This window comes from Monopterus albus, unplaced genomic scaffold, assembly GCF_001952655.1.
Source record: "Monopterus albus unplaced genomic scaffold, M_albus_1.0 scaffold492.1, whole genome shotgun sequence".
Taxonomy (NCBI): domain Eukaryota; kingdom Metazoa; phylum Chordata; class Actinopteri; order Synbranchiformes; family Synbranchidae; genus Monopterus; species Monopterus albus.
In genome coordinates, this window is record NW_018128372.1 from 143,242 (window position 1) to 163,985 (window position 20,744).

Genomic DNA, 20,744 nt, shown 5'->3' on the forward strand with positions numbered 1-20,744 from the left:
GCCGGCGGCGCTGCAAGTACCGGTCCCATCCAAATGCAGTATAGTACCATTTTAAATGCCTCAGTACCGCGGTACCATACTAGTACCGGTATATCGTGCAACACTACTTTGTAATAATTTTTTAGTATATTACTTGTGTCGTGTAGAAGAGAATTATTTAAGAATGTAATTATGTAAGAATGTTAACACGCTGTTATATTTTTTTAGTATATTACTTGTGTGGTGTAGAAGAGAATTATTTATGTAGAGATACTGCTTGCAAACCAATGATGTAAGATGATGTCATGGGGTAGGACTGGATAAGTCTGATTTCTTCCTACTCCATTCAAGCATGTACTAGGTATAAGCAAATTGATATTGGATTAGCATTTGTTGGATATGTGTAAAATTATGTGTGTTGACATATCAACTGTCTTTACATGCTTGAAAGAATAAATCAAATCAAATCAAATCAAATGGTCACGTTCTTTAAAGATCATTATTACCATGGGGGATATAGCCTATGTTGTGATTTTGTGTGTTACAATGGTTTGATCCCAACAAAAGCAGCTGTATGTGTATGTGTAGCTGTGTATGTCTGTGCCTGCGTGCTCTTGAATACCGAATAGCTCTCAAAACCTGCTTTGTGCACTTTCAGAACTTTTGCCACTGCCAAACTTTTGCACAAATCACAGTGGAGAAATCCGAGACCGTAGACTTAGAAAAGAGCACAAACATGGCTGGAATTACGCTCTCAAATTTGATTTTGCACTTACAATTATGTCTCTGCACACTCTCAAAGGCTGAGTTGCTAATTGAGCAGTGCTTAAAATGGTTAGTGTGTCCTCAAATATTATGGTGGGGATCTACTTCCATAGATTTGTCTTTACAGTAACAGCCTGTGCACTCCCATGGATCATAAATGGCCTTATACTTATGTAGCGCACTCAAAGCACTTTATACTATTTCCCATTCATCCAAACACCCACAGAGTTGATTTAGCCTCTTACCTAGCATTTTTCTTTCACTCCCTACTTAAAGTTTTGTACCCATGACCTTCTCCCCACACTTCTAAATATTCAGATTTCTTCCTGTGCTCCTTCATACACCTTTAGCAGGGATTCAGCTAAGCTTTTTCATCAGACAGCGGTTTCTTCACATATTGCAGTTTCGAAAGTCTTTGGACATTTATTAAATGTCCAAAAATAAATGTCCATTTATTAAATTAACTAAATCACAGACTGAGCATTTTGTTTCACAAAATGTAGAACCTGAATAGCATACATTATCTCTTATTGTATTCTTATTATATTTTTATTATGTTTCTTTAAACAGCGAGTGAAAAGTGCCTTTAGATTTTGTGCTACTATTTATTTACTTTATATTTCACTTGTGTTGTTTTTTGGCATTCCGTGTGGACAGCAAAGTAAGAATTTCATTGTGCAGGGAAACACATTTCCTTACTGTGCATATGATAATAAACACCTTGAACCTGTCGGAGGTTTCTTCCATTAAAGGGAGTTTTTCCTCCCCACTGTCGCCAAGTGCTTGCTCAAGGGGGATTTGTTGGGTTTTCCCTGTGTAATAATAGTGACAACAGTAAGGTCTAGACCTTACTTTGTAAAGTGTCCTGAGATGACTTTTGCTGTGATTTGGTGCTATACAAATAAAATTGATTTAAAATTGATTTGATTTTTGATTTTGAACCTTGAATTCCTGTAGGACAAGAATATGAATGCCACATCTTGTGATGGTGATGGTGATGATGATGAAGATGATGATGAAGATGGACAAGCTGCAGATATGGAAGGTATTCATATTATATGCATACCTCAGCAGCAATGAAGCAGCCATTTAGTTTCTTCGAAATGGCCTTTAGTGTAATTCACCTTGTCCGTAATGCTGTCTTTTCAGAATACGAGGAAAGTGGCCTGTTGGAAACAGATGAGGTAGACCGCGCAAAGTGTATGTTATCTGTTGTGTAACAGCTATCATCAGTCCAACTAGCACTTGGCACTTCTTTCCTGTTTCTAGGCGACTCTGGACACCAGTAAAATGGTAGAAACTAAACCCAAAGTAGAGCCTGGGAGTGAAGATGCCATTCTTCAGACGAGAACATATGACCTGTACATCACATACGATAAATACTACCAGACCCCTCGACTCTGGCTGTTTGGATATGATGAAGTATGTACCTGGGCTAAACTTCTCAAGATGCCACTTTTTATTCTAAAAAGGCATGAAATAGTAGAAGCATGGAAGTGTAAGAGAGGGGAGGCATTTGTTAATGAGAACATATTTAAATTACATTGAGAGATTCATGTATTTTATACAATTATACAAGTCTGTTTCTCTGTGGCTGTTAAGTAGTTGTGATTCCTAGGACAGATGCAGAATTTTGATGGGGATATTCTTTTGTCCAAAGCTGCAGTAAGTGATATTTGACAACTAGAAAGAGTCGTAAATAACCAAATGCATAGACACAGCACTAAAAACCCGTCAGCTCATTAAATTCTTATGGTATCTCCCAGAACAGGCAGCCACTAACTGTAGATCAGATGTACGAGGACATCAGCCAGGACCATGTGAAGAAAACAGTCACCATTGAGAACCATCCCCACCTTCCCCCACCTGCCATGTGCTCTGTCCACCCCTGCAGGTGAGAACTGCCATTATATAGAATTACTAGTTTCTATCGCTGACCGGTCTAGAACACTCAGAGAGGGGTGGCATATTTAAAATACATGTAAAAAATAAAAATGAAACCCCTAGTTCTATGAAATAAACTATACAGTATTAAGAGTCAAACTGTTTTGTTTAAAAATGAGATGCACACTGCTTTCTTTAGCTAACTTTGGGCACTTGTCCCCTCATGCACACACACGCACACACATGCACACACACGCACGCACGCACACACACACACACACACGAATCGTACCAAGTACTGCCAACGAAGAAATTAATGCAAATGTCATACATGATATAAAATAAGGCTAGTTAGGCACATCATTTATACTTGACCAGAAAAATGTTAGTTGTATTTAATAGGAATGGGCATTTGAAGCCAAAATACCATTTGATATTCACAGGGAATTATTCATAAAGCACCATGTTGCTAGGGTTGTCATGTTTGTGTCCTGTGACTTTACCTGCGAGTCCCCAGTGTTCTGCAGCAGTAGACAGCACATTCGCCAGGTTTTCAGCAGTTTGTCGCTCCAGCATTGCTTTAGTCTGAAGAGCAGTATTCTCTATTTTCTGGTTGCTTATATGATGGCAGGTGACTCTGGCATACGATTCAGTTGTAAGCGCTGTTCATGCATCTGGGGTCAGAGACAACTTTTCAATAATAACCTTGCAGCTCACATGCATTATCATCATAATGTTACAGTTTAGCCAGTCATGTTGTGACCATTCTTCTTGATGGGACCGTATACTCCAGCTGAACAAATGTCATCAAACTTAGAAAGCCCTCCTCCTCAACGAAACTAATGGGTAACATGTCCTTTGGTATTATCTCTTTGATGAGGGCTGTTGTTTGCTCTGCACGTCGATCATCAACCTTCTTCAGGTGACACGGCTAGCCACTGACTGTTTATCTGCGGGCCGCACCCCACTTTCTGCTGGATGCCTCACTTTCAAATGGCTGTACATAGTTGTTATGCACAATGAGGATCAGTTTATGATATGCTAACTTCACCTGGCCGAGTTTGCACTGCACCTCATTTTCGTTTATATTCATGAAACCATTTGGCACAGAACTTTTTGATGGCTGTAGTCTCTGCATGCTTCTGCTGTTCGTGTTTGGTGCAGTAATAAAATGATATACTGACTTCGTTACTGCGTTATTTCCAGGCGCTGGTAAAAGCAAGGGAAAACAGTGGCTCTTTGTTTTTAAAGGTGAAACCATGGTCACATGAAATATTCTTTTTTTCCCCCCTTAATTTAATGACTATTCAAATATTTAAACATCATTGCCCATCCCCAGTAGTTTAGGCAACAATTGGTCTAATTTTTTTTTTCTTCATCTTTCTTTCATTAATACTGACAAACATTACAGTTTGACTCTGGCAGGGGTGGCCAGTCAGATTCTGAGGGTGGCTGTTGGCACCCCCTTGGCTCTGCTCATGAGCTGGTGCAATGATTTATTGGTTGCCTCATTATGGTGACAGGCATAGTATGAGTACGTCACATGTCTCTTAAAAGGACCATCTTTTCCATCACTTGTGTCTTTTCTTTCTGTCTTAGTCCCATCCACATAAAATGCAAGGAAAACGTGAGGAGAGAGGACTGGAGGAAACATGTTATTAACAATATGAGACATCCTTTCCTCAGATCCCTCATTTAAAGTATCCAATCAAAAACTGAGTTCTGATAAAGGGATGTGTCAGTTCACAAAAACTTTGTGAAAGATGGTCTCATGTATCCTTGGTCATGGCTCTTACAGCACTGTCCTCGGTCCACAGAGCTGATATAAGAGACCTGGAATGCCCTGTGTTCTTAATTTAACCGGAAGTCATTCCGCTTGACCGAGGACGTAGGAACGATCTTATAAAAGACATGAGTTGCACCCTATGAATAATCCCGTGTCCTTCCCAATTCAGAATTTTGTGTTGAAAACCAGTCAGCTGTCTCTTCAAAACCACACAAGGATAGAAACTACATGCCTTTACTCTATAAAGGGTAATACTTAAATATTGCCCAGCCCTACTCATATGTAAATGTATCTTTACAATGTTGCGATACTACAGTACAATCAGTGGTTCAGACATACAGAAATATATGAATGAATGTGTATTTTCTGTGTAGTGATGTGTAAAAGTATTAGTTGAGGAACATTTGATATTATGACTGTGGTAAACATGTTTAGCCTTTGTCACAGACACTTTGATAGGAGCCTTTGGTTACTTGCAGACATGCTGAAGTGATGAAAAAGATCATTGAGACTGTGGCAGAAGGGGGAGGAGAGCTTGGAGTACATATGTATCCTTTCTGTGGTTAACCTGTCACATGGGCATGGATGGATTATAAATCAGTGGCCAATAAGCTTTGACCAACAACATATTGTCTCATCTGCCATATTACTGTGTTGTAATTTTCTCCATGTCTCTCTGTTTTCTCCTTAACTAAGATTTCAGGTATCTTCTGATTTTCCTCAAGTTTGTCCAGGCTGTCATTCCCACTATAGAATATGACTACACAAGACACTTCACCATGTAGCTTCCTTGGCCTTGGAGATTTTATCTCATCTGTGTTGATTCCAGCCGGTTTGTGGAGAGTGTTACACTGAGACACTTTGTAGGTGCAGGACATGGAGAATGTTCAATATATGTGACAAAACTGTCTGCCAAAGAAACGGTAGGAAACAGGCTTGTTTTCCATGAAACCCAAGACCAATATTGGTTTCATATGTGTGGGTGTAGTACAGAAATATGTCTAACTGCTACTAATCTAGCTGTGGCATGAACAACTGAACCTTTCATCAAATCAGAGCAGTCCTATTTTAATGTTATATCTTTTTATTTTACCTGTAGAAAAACAGAAGTGTAAAAAAACCACATTTGGATACATTTGTAAGTAGCTTGCTGGGTGGCAACATTTTGAGTTAAATTTTTCTTTTTGTACTTTTGACAAAGCTAGCTAGTAGTTGCTTCCAGTCTTTGTGCTAAGCTGGGCTAGCCACATGGATAAATCTCTGTACTAGACACAAAGCAGTGAATCTGATATCCTATTTCTCATCTGGATAAGAGTGCAGACAAGGTTCTATACCAAAAGTTGGACTATAGCTCAGATGTTTCTCTTCAGGTTTAGTGTTGTGACCAGTGTGGTGAACTCACAAAGCTGTTAATAATGTGATGCTGTTTATTAAAACCCACCTTATTCCAACATTGCTTCAAATGTAAAAGTCCGTTTCAGTAAATAAATTAAAATCCCAGTTGTACAAAGTGTGAGCTTCTTGGGTTAGGAATTATAAGGCTTCTGGAAAACAGGCCTGTTTTTAGTGTTCAGTGCACACACTGAAAACAGTGCAGCATTAATAGAAGCTTCTTGACTATCAACAACATTGCTCCCATGCTTTTCTGCAATTATTGCTTCCATTATAATGCACTTTGCAGGCATCTTGGCTGAACGTTGTCATTGTAAATCAGCTAGTTATGCCAGTTTGTCTTAAAACTTCATTTTCTGAATGTGTTTATGGCCCAGCCCTTTCATTCAACTGTGTTTCTTGTGGTTGGCTTATCTGCTTGTGTTTATCTCACCGTTGGAGTTTGCTCTCTGCAAGTTCTTTGAAACTTTACCTTTTTCCAGTCTTGCTTCTACAAGTGTGATGTATCAATACTTAGTGTAAGAACTAAGTGAAGGTTGGCTGTGACCTCAGTTGTCTGGCATGATCACAAAAAAATTAGAGAATTCTTTTATTGCTATAAGCTTATCAGTTTAACTCAGTAATTCCTTTTGTTTCTAAGACTGTGGATTATGAACTATATTTGGCTTATTACATTTTCTGATAGTACGTAATAAAAAATCTGCTACAGTATTTCTCACTATACTTTGTGTATCTTTTGGTTGGATAACATTCACTCTGTACTGCCTGTTGGTCCAGTCTCCTGATATAACTTGCTCAGTTGTAACACTTTAAAGCAATGCACATTTATCAATAAAGAGTTTCCCAAATATTGTAAATAGAGGATATTTGTGTATTTAGGATAATAGGATAATCGGCCGGATAATTGTCACATACTTGGTCAAATAAAGGTGATTATTATTATCCTAAACCTGCTGTTCCACATTCACACCAGGTGGCGGTAGCGCGCCTAAAGGCTGGTTATTGAACCGTATTTATCGTCATGATGTCATCACCAGGACGCAGTCAGTGCACATTGTATGCGGAGGCTGAAGCGTGCAATTGGGACATGTCTGTTCTGTGCTCTATTATTCTGCTATGTGCCTACGGCTTCTTTTCCAACCTCCGGCCGTCGGAGCCTTTCCTCACTGCCTACCTGATGGGACCAGACAAGAATCTGACAGAGACCCAGGTAAGTTAGTCTGCTGCTGCGTGGTTAACACCGACCTATACGAGACCTTGTGTCCCGTAACGTAATTATTTTGTAATTATAAGTTACGTCGTTGTCCCCTTTTTTCAAAGGCAGAATGATAGCTACCCAGTTTGTGTTTCTTATTTATTCGATACATTGTCAAATATTTTCTCTCCTGGTTAAAAGAATAATGTTATTGTACCACTAAGTAAAGTTGTATGCTTTGAACGCACATCACTCTGGGCGGTTATGAGAGTCGGGTGTTGTGTCGAATTTTGTTTCACATAACCAAGTGATTAGGGTCCTAGAGGGTGTGCTACGTGAAAAGAGTTAGCTCGTGACCGTTTACGCAACAGTTCGGGAGAATTTGCCTGCTTAAGTGACTCAACTAAAACACAGCTTACACTTTAATAGTTCACCCTTTAAAACTCTGCCTGAACCGTGTGGAATGGCCTCAACATGTCCTTCCCCTGCACTCACGTGTTTTTGAAGGACACAGACTAAAGCAGTGATGTTTGCACTGTTTTTCCCCTTGTTTTACCGCCACTGCTTGTATCAGAGCTGGAGCATATTAACACCCATTTACCATGAAGAGCAAGCCTGTTCTCACAGGTTTACATGCAGTGGGTGGTGCTGAGGCTCACAAGCACACTTCATATGTTATGGCAATTGAAATTTATAATTGAACAAATGTCATAGCCCAGTTATTAGTAAGCTCAATATTTCTGTTGTCATAGCTGCCAGCAGGTAGAAAACACTGAGATGTTGAGGATTGCTTCATAACATAAGAATTTGTTTCAGTGGCTCAGTCCCTTTTGTTTTGTGAGGTTAGTTCCAACAGGTCCAAACATAGTTTTGAAAGAATAATCCCTTAACAGGTCAAACCTTTGAGATTTCTAGTTAATTTGAAAATAATTACCTCCATCAAATAATACAATCTTTGAAAAAGAGCCTTTTTATGCCCTGAATGATGTAACTGCCATTAGACCATATTAAGACAAATTACTGGACGGTATCCATCAAGTTTGTATGGCTGGTTCAAAAATATTTTTGCCTTTCTAAACAAGACCATAGTGTAAGTCATTTCAGGAAATGCAGAAAATGGTTCAGATTCACAAAGAAACAAAGTCACAACTTCTTTATTCTTTGAAAAAAAAGCTTTTTATACAGTTTGACATGCATGGATGGATTACAGAATGGGCATACCTGACACAGGCTCAGGGGTCCAGGGATCAGGGCCCCTAAACCCGAGCCTTGGTCTGACTGTTAATATTTCTTTTGTAAAGTTAATCAGCATCAAATAGATATGAGAAAAATGAATAAAATAAGATCAAAGATTTTTTTGTCAATTCACTATATATGCAGAACATACAGAAAAATTGATGCAAAATAGTCACAAATAGATGCAAAATGAGAACAAGGACATGTTCTTACTTGGAGAAACTACAAAAGCTCACTTTAAAATTAAGTATTTTGTATCCTAGCTACAAGGAAATTGCACTGATGCAGGTCATTGTGTATATACAGTATGTAAATGGCTTTACAACACAGGTCACTTGTTACAAAATCTGTATATATGCAGACAGTGATGCTCATTACCTCTTGGAGAAAATGACAGTGGAATGTAAGCAGGGTCTAAATGCAGGATGTAGAGATTAGCTGGGTTAGAAAATCCTTCTGTAGTGACGTCTGGATGCTAACAGACCAACTGTTTGATATGTTTTAATTGTCCTACTGTTCTAAGTGATAATTTGATACCTAATACCTGTAAATCGTAATCTGCAGGTTGTTAATGAGATCTATCCTATATGGACTTATTCCTACCTGGTGTTGCTGCTCCCCATCTTCCTGGCCACTGACTACCTCCGTTATAAGCCTGTATTGATCCTGCAGGCTGCTAGCTTTGTAGTTACCTATTTCATGCTGCTGAAGGTACAGGGTGTGCTGGCCATGCAGCTCCTGGAGTTTTTCTTTGGGCTGGCCACAGCCACAGAGGTGGCCTACTACTCCTACATCTACAGCTTGGTGGAGCCAGAACAATACCAAAGAGTGACAGGCTACTGCCGTAGTATCACTCTGTTTGGATCAGCTGCTGGATCTTTAACTGGGCAGCTCATGCTCTCTGTGGCCAAAGCTCAGCTGCGCCACCTCGTCATTATCACTCTGGTCTCAGCCACCGTGGCCTTTGTTGCTCCCTGGTTTCTACCCAAGCCCAGGAGGAGCTTGTTCTTCCACAAGAGCCCTGGCGCAGTGGAGGAGAGGCAGCATAATAGCACATCCTTCAAGATGGTGGAGAATTCAAAGAACAAAGAGCCTCTGAGCAGCCAGGATGTCTCACAGGTGAGTGACAAGCTGCTGTGTTCAGTTGGAACCAAGGTTATGATAGAACCATCTGTTAAAATGTGAATCATTGCAAATGTATGAATATACTAGGGCTGTACCTGACTAAGGATTTTGTCAGTCGGCTTTTCATTGAGACTGTATTTGGGGGCAGCCCTAGAACACACACACTCTTACGCTTGGCTGTGTTGTCCATGCAGACAACCAGGTCCTTTGATGCAGGAAGTCATAGTGGTCTTGTGGAGGTGTTGCGGATGCTGTTAAATGACTTTGTGCAGTGCTACAGACAACGCCCCCTGCTGGCGTGGTCGCTGTGGTGGGCACTGGCCACCTGTGGCTACTTCCAGATCATCAACTATGCACAAGTGCTCTGGGAAAATGTCCATCCATCCCAGGCCTATGAAATCTACAATGGCTATGTCGAGACCCTATCCACGCTGCTAGGTAAGTCTGCTGTTGGTTGCCACTATATTAGATTTAAAAAAATATATTTTTATTTAGATGTAGACACCCCTTCAGACTCAGCTTAGTGCTTTGATGGCTAGAATTAACTGTAAAATATCCAATGTGAAACTGTTCTGTGCTCTGCTGGTCCACAGGAGCACTGGCAGCCCTTCTGGTGGGCTACCTGCCGGTATGCTGGGCTCTGTGGGGTGAGCTGGCTCTGTGTGTCCTCTCCCTGCTGATGGCTGTGTGTGTGTTGATTATGGACACACAGAAGGACATCTGGTTGTGTTACATGTCATACATCCTCTTCAGAGCCACTTACATGCTGCTCATCACTGTGGCAACGTAAGTATGAAGAGTTTGCTACTGCGAATTCACTGTTCATAATGGATTAATCCCAGGGAACATACTTCTTCTTTTTTCATGATGCCCAATAAAGAAATGCTGAATATGAAATATAAGAAATGGTCTGCCTTCTGTCCACATATGCTGACGTTGTGATACAATGGATCGGACTTCCGTAATATGTGATCTTTTACAGAAAACTGATCCATCATATGCATATGTGAAATGCTACTATGTATAGGGCAAGATGATTGGGTGAGGTGATACTATGCTGCCGTAAGTTGCTTCTGCGGCAACAGTTTTATCTTTGGTCCACCTGGAATGCACACTTGCATGGACATGATTGCCCAAAGTCTGTGTGAACTTGGTCTTACAATCAGGGAACTTATTTAACTGACTAGAGCAGGGGTGTCAAACTCAATCGCACAGGGGGCCAAAACTCAAAGCACACTTTAGGTCACGGGCCGAACAGACTAAATGTTTTTTGAACATAAATATGAATCGAAACAGACAAGATACAATATTATTCCAAAATAAATAAACTTGAACTTAAAATCAGCAACCATATTTCTGCTAAGGCTTACATTTGCAAACACCTGCTTTTTGTCTGGACACAAGACGTCGCACGCTTTCATCATGCAGCTCTTCAGAAACTCTCCCTCAGTAAATGGCCGGGCTGATTTGGCTATCTCCTCTGCCTCGATAAAACTTGCTTTCACAGCAGCTTCACTATGTGATTTCGCTTTGGTGAAAACATCTATGATGTCAGATTCCTCTTCAACTCCTCGACCTTCTGTAGCTTCTGCTCTGCATTCACGTTTTTCAGCTTGTCCTGATGTTTTGTCCCGTAGTGCTGTCTTAGGTTATATTCCTTAATTACAGCCACATTAGCTCCACAAATAAGACACACGGGTTTACCGGCAATGTCAGTAAACATATACTCAGCCTCTCCCCGGTTTTGAAAGGCTCTGTTTTCAGAATCAAATTTTCTCTTGGCCAATGTTAGGGGCTAGCTTTGACTTGAAATTAGGGTTGTATACATCAACAGACGCTTGATTGATCTGACGTAATTGACGCAGGTAGCCTATCGTTCGGTAAGGCAGCTGTTGCGCTGCATTATGGGATTTGTAGTTTGTGTGTTATCAGCGCTTCGTATCGCCGGACCATAAAAAAAAATGTATAAAATGATCTCGCGGGCCGGATGTGGGCCTTGAGTTTGACAGGTGGACTAGAGACTGAACTGTTGACACAGTAATAAAGTAGTATGGTGGAGAAAGGGTGTATACAGTGTGAAACATGCTGTTTTAACAGAGTTCCAGTTTTCTTTTTAAGCCATATTTTGCATATTTGTAAATTCAGCAGAGGTTTTTCCAAAGTCACTTTTGTTTGCCAGCATTTCTTTTGTTTTGCAAATTGCATTTTAGAGACTTTTTTTGTCCTCAGGCAGCTGTAAAGAGAAGAGAGAAAAGGGAAGCTTGTTTAATTGTGGCTTACATTTGCAGCAACTAAGCAAATGTTGGAACCGAGATATCCACAATCCATCGCCAAGGTTTTGAAGTGGTTCGCTATTGGTCAGAATGTTTCTCATGATTTCCTGTGGTGTGCCCTCTGACCCAGCAGATATCAGATTGCAGCCAGTCTCACTATGCCGCGATATGCCTTGGTGTTTGGAGTGAACACTTTTGTGGCTCTTTTGCTGCAGTCTGTGCTTACTGTGGTGGTGGTGGACTCAGCAGGCCTCGGCCTTGATGTCTTCACTCAGGTGAGGATGTACACCAAGCCCCACCCATCCTCAGCTGCATATTAGAGACAACCTATAGGAGGCACCTGTGCTGTTTATCTTCCTCCCAAATTTAGATGTGACAGTTGTCCTGCTCTCTTCCCTCAGTTCCTCATCTACGGTGGCTATTTTGCAGTCATTTCAGTGATCTTCTTCCTTGCTGGGCTTTGTAAACTGGCCTCCATGAGGAGTTCCATGCAGGAGGTCCTGGCAAACAGCCGAACAGACTCCCCTTCAGTGAGTGGTGCGAGCTCCAGCAGATAGCACATGATAATGTTGTTTAGCATGTCACATACTGAAACACCAAAGGGTGATGAGCACAATGAGTCCAGAAGGTGAGCTTCAGTAATCTCTTCAGACAAAGTTTCTTTACTGTGTCCAAGTAGAACAGAAGATGATTGGGGCCATGGAAAAAAAAATTAACTCAGAAATCTGACCTTTGTAAAAGTCAGGTCTGATTTTAAAAATGGTCAGAACCCAAATACATTTTGTACAGTGGCCGTAATCCATAAATGTGACCAAGTAGAATGCAGGCTGTTCACTCTTTTGCCCTTTTATTACTTCATTTTGGCTAATAGGTGGCAGAAAACATGCGGCATCAGCTGGTGGAAAACTGTGGAGGTTATAGATAAATGCATTTTACCAGTGTATTGAAGAGGATGCTTTAGGCTTGTTGTAAAAAGCACTGGGTACATTATAGCTGTTACATTTGATGCCAGCCAAAAAGATGTTTGTATTTATTATTTCCTCCTATAATTAGATTGTGTATTGCACTATCACTGATAAGCACTGGTAGAGATTGGGTCCTAAATATATGGATCCTTTAGAATCCCTTACTAAATCTGTCTTTAAAACTTCACTCAGCAGCAGCAGCAAAACTAATAGTTTGGTGTAACATAAGATATAACTCAAATCTAGTTGTTTTCCAGCCAACACAGTCAATTTTTAGACCATTTACCATGACCCTGAGAGGAATAGAACCGACCCATTTTCTTACAACTCTCTGACTTTCATTAACCCTGCCCTCAGTTCTTTTGCTCTTCAGCTGCACAAGTAAAAACAACATGGTGAAAATAATATAGATTTTTCTTTTTCATTCAGTGATTATCAGTTAAAGAAATTGCTGACACGCACAATGGACTTAATGGTACCTGAAGGTGAACTGGTTGGTGTCTGGGTTGCATTAACACCAGTGGCAGGTTGAGGAACAGCACTCATCCTTCTGTTTACAACTTTTTTTTGCAAAATTTATTGATGTATAACACAACAGCATTGCTGAGCCCTCACAAATTGGTATACATCAGTCTTTTTTTTGCGTTGGAGAGGGCAAATGGTAAGCTAAATAGAACATAAATGAAAGGATCAATAAGGGATTCGTTTGGCCGTGAAGCTTAATGAATTCGGGTATTTTTACAAACTTGGAACCAGCTATCAGAACCCATCCCTGCTAGTAAGCTGCATCAGTATCAGGGTTATGTACTGTCTGTATTTTTAATGTAGGGCATGGATCGGGCTGCATATTTCTGTCGAACCCGACTGAGCGCGGCACCTGAACCTGATCTAGACCCAACACACTTGGAGTATGTAGTGTCCAAACCCAACCCAAGCCTGACACAGTTGAGTTTATATGGTGTGTTTTTCCCTTATTAAACGAAGCAGACCTTTTGCATGCTTCAGCTGTCTATCCTAAAGTTCACCCAGCTCAAACCCTCAGGTACCAATGGGTCCTGTCAGGCTTGGTTTGGGTATCCCCACTCTACTGTAATGAACACGAAATACTGCTGAAACTTGAAATGTTACATGTTCACCTGCACCTCATGTGTGATATTGTCAGGCTGCTGATTTCTGTACAAGATGTTTGTTGCAGCTAAATGTGTTGGGAGAAAGTGCCTTAAACACTCAAAATACCTGGAACTGCTGTCCTGTTTCATTTTTAAAACTTTTTCAGACAGTTAAAGGATTGTTGTTGGCAACAAATTTAATGAACAGACCCCATAAAGCTTTGTGACCTCCCTGCTTTTTCTGTGGCTTTAAGCTTCGTCTTTACATCATTAACATGTTGATACAAAATACTCATAACTGTGTTGGATTAGCAGTAGTCACTCCTATACAAGTAATACCTCATTTGTTTTGTAGTACAATCACAAGATGAATTGCGTGCACTGCTGTTTGGAAGTGAAACCCTTTCACTGAAAGAAAATTGCACAATGATAATGTTTGTCAGTTGTGAGTAAAATCCTGTTTGCAAATATTTTCATATCAATAAATGAGCACTTGAGCAAATGTAAACTCATTTTAAGGTTGGGGATCCATGCACACAGAACAAAATTGGAATCAGATTATACTGCTGGTACAGAAATCATTTCCAAACCGAATGTTATTAAACAACTCAAAGCTGAAAATATACGTACAACAAATTCAGTTTTTTCAAGTGAGTGTTTATTTGTAAAATTTTCCTTGTATACATTTGAAGCATTTGGCTCTGGCTGTGTGAAACGGTACCTCTCTGCTTTTTCCCATCAAACTTTGCAAAGCACTATTTCTGTGTATTCATATGTGTATTTTGTGTGATGTTGGCGGTGGTGGTCAACAGGATAGCAGAGAAGGGGTCACCTCATAAAATGCTTGGTTTGTACTTGTCAGGATGTGTGAATGTGTTTGCTCTCGCTTTCCATTAAGGTTTTCGCACATTTTTTCATATGTAAGTCTCTGTGTGTAGTTTTTGTTACCTACCAAAACAGACTGTGTCCCCACCCCAAAAAATTATGGCACTTGAAATATTCAAGTTGCTGCCTCTGCAGTAATGATCATAAATAAACTTTTTTGTGTTATGTATGTGTATTTTATTGTTCCTTGTGTTATTTTGGAATATTTAAATAAATTTTTGTTTAGAAAAATGAGATTTAGTATCCATTGTTTTCTCTCTCTCTTTTAATTAAACTGGTAGGAATATGTAGCAACACTGAGGTTGCATTTGCAATGCTTTGAACTAAAAGTAGCCATATTCAGGAATTTACAAATGTATAATATTTGAGTTTTCCCTGTCCTTAAACACAGCATGCATTTGTAAATGTCAGTGTTAGAAAATGCTCAAATCTCACAATTACAGTATGTTTTCTGCGTGTTCAACAATCTGTGCTTGCACTACTAACAAATACATTTCGAAGAAGTGCACAGATGTGCAGATCAAAGATATCCAGCGACAGTAATTTCTAACAACCTAGAACACAATATTAGTTCTATGAGATGCATTGTTATTGAAACAGTTGCCATTTCTTCAAAGGTTGGGGATTGAGAGCAGAAACCAAAGGAAGGCGTGTTGGATTTAAACATTAAACACACCGTCTCTGAATGGGCTGGATTTTGGCATTAGACATTTTCTGTTTAAGTATATTTTATGTTTATGAATTTGATCTTTGTATAGGATTTGATCCTTTTATGGTTTTTAGTGGTCAAAGACGTATGGGCCGAAGACTTTTTTGCACTATTTGATACCTGTAAATGTTGGCCTAATAAACATTAATTAAATATATTTACAATAGGATTTGGTAGTTTTACAAGTGTGTTTTGTATTGTAATGTGGTGGGTGGGTGAAAATGTTGTGCAAGAAAACTGGGGCCCTAAGGTTTTATGTGTTGATTGGTCAGGGTGTGGTGTCACACCTGACATCAACTTGTCAGTTCATCCATGTTTCATACACAGTCTATGGGAACAACTTGGAACGCACAATGAAGTTTACTACAAACATTTTTCATTTGTAATAGTGGTGAACTTGGATTCTAGTCCCCATAATGCATGGTGAATCATTAAATTGTAAATACTTGAATTAAGGGTAGTATAAAGTAAGGTCTAGGTTAAGTTGAGGGTTACTCCGCAAGTCAGTGTGTGTATTAGGTGAGGCTCCAGATGACAGTCAGCATAGCCATGATGCCATTAAGGACAGCAACACCATAACCCATGTGGAAGCTATGGGCAGATGTATCTCTAGAAGAAAACACAGACAATAGCAGATGTTTTTAATATGTTGAAGCCATCACCTGCAGTCTGTTCGTGAACTTGAACGTGTGCTGGACCAACCTGACTGGGTGATTGTATTTGATGCTACTCTGATGTACTGTTTACCTGAAGGGAACCAGTACCAGCGGTGCTGGGAACACTATGCCAGGCTGGTACAAGTTAAAGTATGTGAGAGACCAGGAGCAGCTGCAGCAGATGCATCCTACTAATACTGAGAGCACCAGGATACTCCAGAAACCTGCACACACAAGTCGTTTTCACACATTTTTGTCCCAGAATTTGATGGAAACAAAGTTAGGTGTTAGGGTACAAGTACATGCTCCAATCTCTACTGTTCTCTGTCTGAAAATTGTCTTTTGATAACCAATTAATCCATTCATTTTCTAAACATTCTCTGGCTCAGCTTCTAAAATGTTATTTGTTGGTGAACATAATATCTGACATTTGAGAGAAAAACAATTCATTGAGATTTTTAGATTAAGTAGTATTTTCTTTTGCAAAAATATTCATATTGGTAAATATATGTATATTGATACTAATAATATAATTATTATTTTGAGTATTCAGTAACTAAAGTAACCACTAAATCTTTTAGTTAACCCTACACCACTGTCAGGAGAAGAACAGGACTTAAGGTCTTTATCACCTGGGGGAGGTTACTTCATACATGGAGCCAACTATAATTTCCAATCTGTACATGAACATAATTTGGAAAAAAGCATCCTGATGGCTGGTGCAGATCTAGAAAATGTTGGACAGGGTGACCAGGCCAGTGGTCCCTGGCTGATATTAAACTAATGTAACCAATATCAAGCACCATAAAAATGTTGGTTGTATTTTAGTCAACAATTTCCATTCATTATTACTGACAAGCATCACATTTTGACTCTGGCAGGGGTGGCCACCCCCTTGGCTTTGCCCATGGCTAATGGAGCAGTGAATCTAGGACAAAATGAACACATTGATACTCACCCAACATCCTCTGTTCAGTCCCATCTTCTCGTCTCACTTTCTCTGCCCGTAACTCTGAAACATTCACAGTCAGTATCACTACAGACAAAGAATAGCAGCACTGATCTTTAGCAAAAGCAAATACTGATCTGCATTTGTCAGACTATTAGTGTAGGCTTAGTAGAATAAACACTGTTTTTGTCATTTCATTATTTCCCCAACTGTTACGTACAATAGGCTATAGTTTGACGAAATAATCCTTACTCAAGGCCCACTTTTCTGGATCTGTCAGTCTAAACTGCTACATTAAGTGGACCTTGAGTTAAGATAACTTTGTCAAACTACTCTTTCTAAGGGTAACATTAACGTTGTCTTCTCTGGTAGTTTAGATGAAATTCCTGAACCCTTGGAATCTGATTGGCTGCTTTCTGTTTTATAGGCTAGTTTCAGTGCCATAGGCTAGTAAATGGCACCAACTCATTTTTGTCTCAATGACCTCTTCATTTATTAGTAAACTGATTATTTTTAGGTTATGGAGTGTTGCACCATTTCCTGACATTTTAGAGAGAGAGAGAGAAACGATTCATTGATTAATGATACTGACAAGGAGCCAACTAGTGCCCAATGACATGGTAGATTTTGTTATCTCAAGTGACGGTGTTTTGTCAGATTTTGCTACCTATCAAGACGTGCTACCCACCATTCACAAAGTGGTTAGGGTTAGGGGGATGGATCGGGGTGGGGTTAGTCAGTCCATAACTGCGCATGCGCAGAACCTAATGCGCATGCGCAGACAGTTTGGGTATGGAATTCTGACGGGTATGAAGATTCGACAGAACAACGGCCTAAGAGAAAACGGTTATGATATATTTCCTACAGTATTGAGTTGAAGACTCCCCTAAATTGCCAGGACGTGCTCAGTTAACATGTAGGCCTATAAGCTATGGGCTGTTTAGAAAATACCCAAGTAAAAAAAAAAAACATCTAAAAAGTAACTTTACAGTAGACTTTAGCAGCATTGTGTTCGCGAGGCACACTCCAATGTTATGCACATGAGCCTGCGCGCTCGTTTACCTTTTAGAATCGGGTAGATGAGGGCGCAGAAAAATCCCACAGCGGCCACAACTACGGCGGACCCCAGGACTGACAGTATGACAACAGAACACTGTTTAGATCGGGTGCGGACACGATCCCCGTGTCCGTGTCTTGCCGTCACACTGTGGCTCACAAAATGAGTTTCTGCCTGTTCCATATCCTCTGGCGAATATGAGCGAAAGAAGCTTCCTCTTCCAGCGTCCCTGTCAGTCGCAATCCTCAGCATTATGGTGCACTTGGAAGGCATGAACTTTATGTAACAGAGGACTGTGTATTTACAGACTTATATACAGGTCAGACCGCATGTGTTAAGAGCTGCATAATATAAAGTTAAGCTGAATCAGAAACTATTGTTTTAGCCAGTGTTGCCAACTCCTCAGTAAGGAAACTAGTTATTGGCTGTCCTAAAAGTCGCTACATGACGTCATCGCCTACTTTGCATAATAGTCAATTTGCATGTAACTGTAATGGACGCTGTAGGAGAGAGGAATAACCTCATGGGAGAGACAAAAAGCGAGTAAAAAAACACACTAAATACGTTTAGAACTACAAATGAACTTTCTGTTGATTCTTGGTTTGTTTGTTTTTTATTTTGCCATTGAAATAGGCCTTCACTTCTCAAAATGACTTCATGACTTTTGTTAGATTTTACCCAAATTCTTTTACTGAAAGCGTGAGAAGTGAAGACAGGAGAGGACTGTTTAAAATCAACAGGAAGTTTACCGGAAGTCTGACCACAGGTAGGCCTTACAGCGCTGGGATCAGAGAGACTGAGCTCCCACAGGAATTCCATTCAATGATTTGTTTAGACCCACATTACATAAATAAATTTTGTCCTGTATTGTTAAATGTTAGAATATCACATTTAATCAAAAGACTGTTATGTGGAGTGTAATTGCTAGCTCTACATCCATCCATGTGCTTCTGCCTCCGCGCGGAGCGACTGCTGTCCCGAGCAGCTCTTGCTCTATTTGTGTGTGTGTGTGTGTGTTGGGGGGGGGTTTCGAGTTTTCTAGGTTTTCTGTGTTGCTTTTTGTGCTATGTCGCTTTCTCGTAAACTTTTGGGGAGTTGGGCTACCAGGAATACAAGTTTTATGCATTATGTTTTTATACTTTTTACAAGGTTTTGAGTCTGCCTGGGGAGGACCCTGTTTGCCAACAGTCGGCCATCAATGCCAGCAATCCTTCCGAGCTCCTTGTGGTGAGCTGCCAGGGATTTTCCACGGGGATGCGAGGTGGTGCGACGGGAGAGGTGGGACTGCGGGGCTGGAGTGAGGCGCTGGGGGAGGAAATGGAGTATGGGCCATGTTCACCATCGGTCTGCTCCCCTCTGAGATGAATAGATGAGCTAGCCAGGCTGGCGGAGCTGCAATGGGGTTACGGAAAGAGCGGCCCTCCGTGTTTCACCGAGAGTCCTGAATCTGTGGTCTGTGGTGACGGTTCTTCACCAATCCCCAGGCCGGCTATACTGCTACATGCAGGCGCACGCAAAACATGGTGTCTCAGCGGCGGGCACAATACCGGCAGGCCCAAATCCCCATCTCTAGGACATTAAACCATGCTCCCCCCCTCTCTGCCACCCTTCCGACCATCTCTATGTTAATGGAGAAGTATAGAGATGGTTGGAAGGATTTGTGGATTTAGAGAAAGCGTACGACAGAGTGCCAAGAGAGGAGCTATGGTACTGTATGAGGATGTCAGGAGTGGCAGAGAAGTACGTCAGAGTAGTTCAGGATATGTATGAGAGGAGTACGACAGTAGTGAGGTGTGCTCTAGGTCAGACAGAGAAGTTCAAGGTGGAGGTGGGGCTACATCAAGGATTGGCTTTGAGTCCCTTTTGTTTGCTATAGTGATAGACAGGTTGACAGATGAGGTCAGACAGGAATCTCCATGGGCAATGATGTTTGCAGGTGACATTGTGATCTGTAGTGAGAGCAGAGAGCAGGTGGAGGTCTGCTCTGGAAAGAAGAGGAATGAAAGTCAGTCTTGGTAAGACAGAATACATGTGTATGAACAAAAGGGAGGGAAGTGGAACAGTGAGGTTACAGGGGGCTGAGGTGAAGAAAGTGTAGGAGTTTAAGTATTTGGGGTCAGTGTGATGGGGAGTGTAGGAAAGAGGCAAGTGCAGGCAGGTTGGAGTGGGTGGAGAAAGGTGTCAGGAGTGTTGTGTGACAGAAGAGTGGCAGCAAGAATCAAAGGAAAGGTGTACAAGACAGTAGTGAGACCAGCTATGCTGTATGGGTTAGAGACTGTAGCAGTGAGGAAAAGACAAGAGGCAGAGGTGGAGGTAGCAGAGATGAGGATCTTGAGGCTCTCTTTAGGAGTGCCCAGGATGGACAGGATTAGGAATGAGCACATCAGAGGGACAGCTCAGGTCGGCTATTTTGGGGACAAGGTCAGAGAGGCCAGATTGAGATGGTTTGGACATGTGCAAAGGAGGGACAGTGGTTATATTGGTAGAAGGATGTTGGAGATGGAGCTGCCAGGCAAGAGGTTAAGAGGAAGACCAATGAGGAGATATATGGATGTGCTAAAAGAGGACATGAAGTTCATTTCTGATGACACTACTTTTATAATCCTTGTGTGTATCGGTTCTAATGCTTTGTTGCCTTTATGTAACTTTTTATTTAAAAAAAAAAAAGTGTTCTTTGTTACTACGTACTCATGCACCACGCGGAGTAATGGTAAATGGTCTTATACTTGTATAGCGCCTTTGTATGCTTTTACAGCACACTCAACGGGCTTTCACATTA

At 40.8% G+C, this 20,744-nt stretch overlaps 3 protein-coding genes across 7 annotated transcripts in view; 2 read left to right on the plus strand and 1 right to left on the minus strand.

Moving 5' to 3' along the window:
• atg3 (autophagy related 3) overlaps positions 1-6,649 on the plus strand; it is a 13,436-nt gene extending 6,787 nt beyond the window's left edge. For 3 of the 5 annotated variants that reach the window (XM_020587979.1, XM_020587977.1, XM_020587978.1), the window contains exons 7-12: positions 1,702-1,789; positions 1,894-1,928; positions 2,014-2,166; positions 2,511-2,638; positions 4,894-4,962; positions 5,118-6,649. In XM_020587979.1, coding sequence (XP_020443635.1) covers positions 1,702-1,789; positions 1,894-1,928; positions 2,014-2,166; positions 2,511-2,638; positions 4,894-4,962; positions 5,118-5,199 — 555 coding nt within the window. In that variant the 3' untranslated portion in view covers positions 5,200-6,649. Of the gene's footprint in view, positions 1-1,701; positions 1,790-1,893; positions 1,929-2,013; positions 2,167-2,510; positions 2,639-4,861; positions 4,963-5,110 lie in introns of all 5 variants that reach the window. The other 2 variants (XR_002273809.1, XM_020587980.1) reach the window with 2 other exon arrangements.
• Positions 6,650-6,784: 135 nt separating this feature from the next.
• On the plus strand, positions 6,785-14,663 carry slc19a2 (solute carrier family 19 member 2). The gene is made up of 6 exons (XM_020587982.1): positions 6,785-7,016; positions 8,802-9,356; positions 9,557-9,800; positions 9,956-10,148; positions 11,769-11,910; positions 12,037-14,663. Exons 1-6 carry the CDS (start codon positions 6,828-6,830, stop codon positions 12,190-12,192), a joined length of 1,479 nt encoding a protein of 492 aa, XP_020443638.1. The 5' UTR covers positions 6,785-6,827; the 3' UTR covers positions 12,193-14,663.
• Positions 14,595-18,811, minus strand: arl6ip6 (ADP-ribosylation factor-like 6 interacting protein 6). The gene is made up of 4 exons (XM_020587983.1): positions 17,971-18,811; positions 16,918-16,971; positions 16,051-16,183; positions 14,595-15,912 (listed from the first exon to the last, which is right to left on the minus strand). The coding sequence occupies exons 1-4, from the start codon at positions 18,236-18,238 to the stop codon at positions 15,819-15,821; spliced, it is 549 nt and encodes a 182-aa protein (XP_020443639.1). The 5' UTR covers positions 18,239-18,811; the 3' UTR covers positions 14,595-15,818.
• Positions 18,812-20,744: the final 1,933 nt, after the last annotated feature.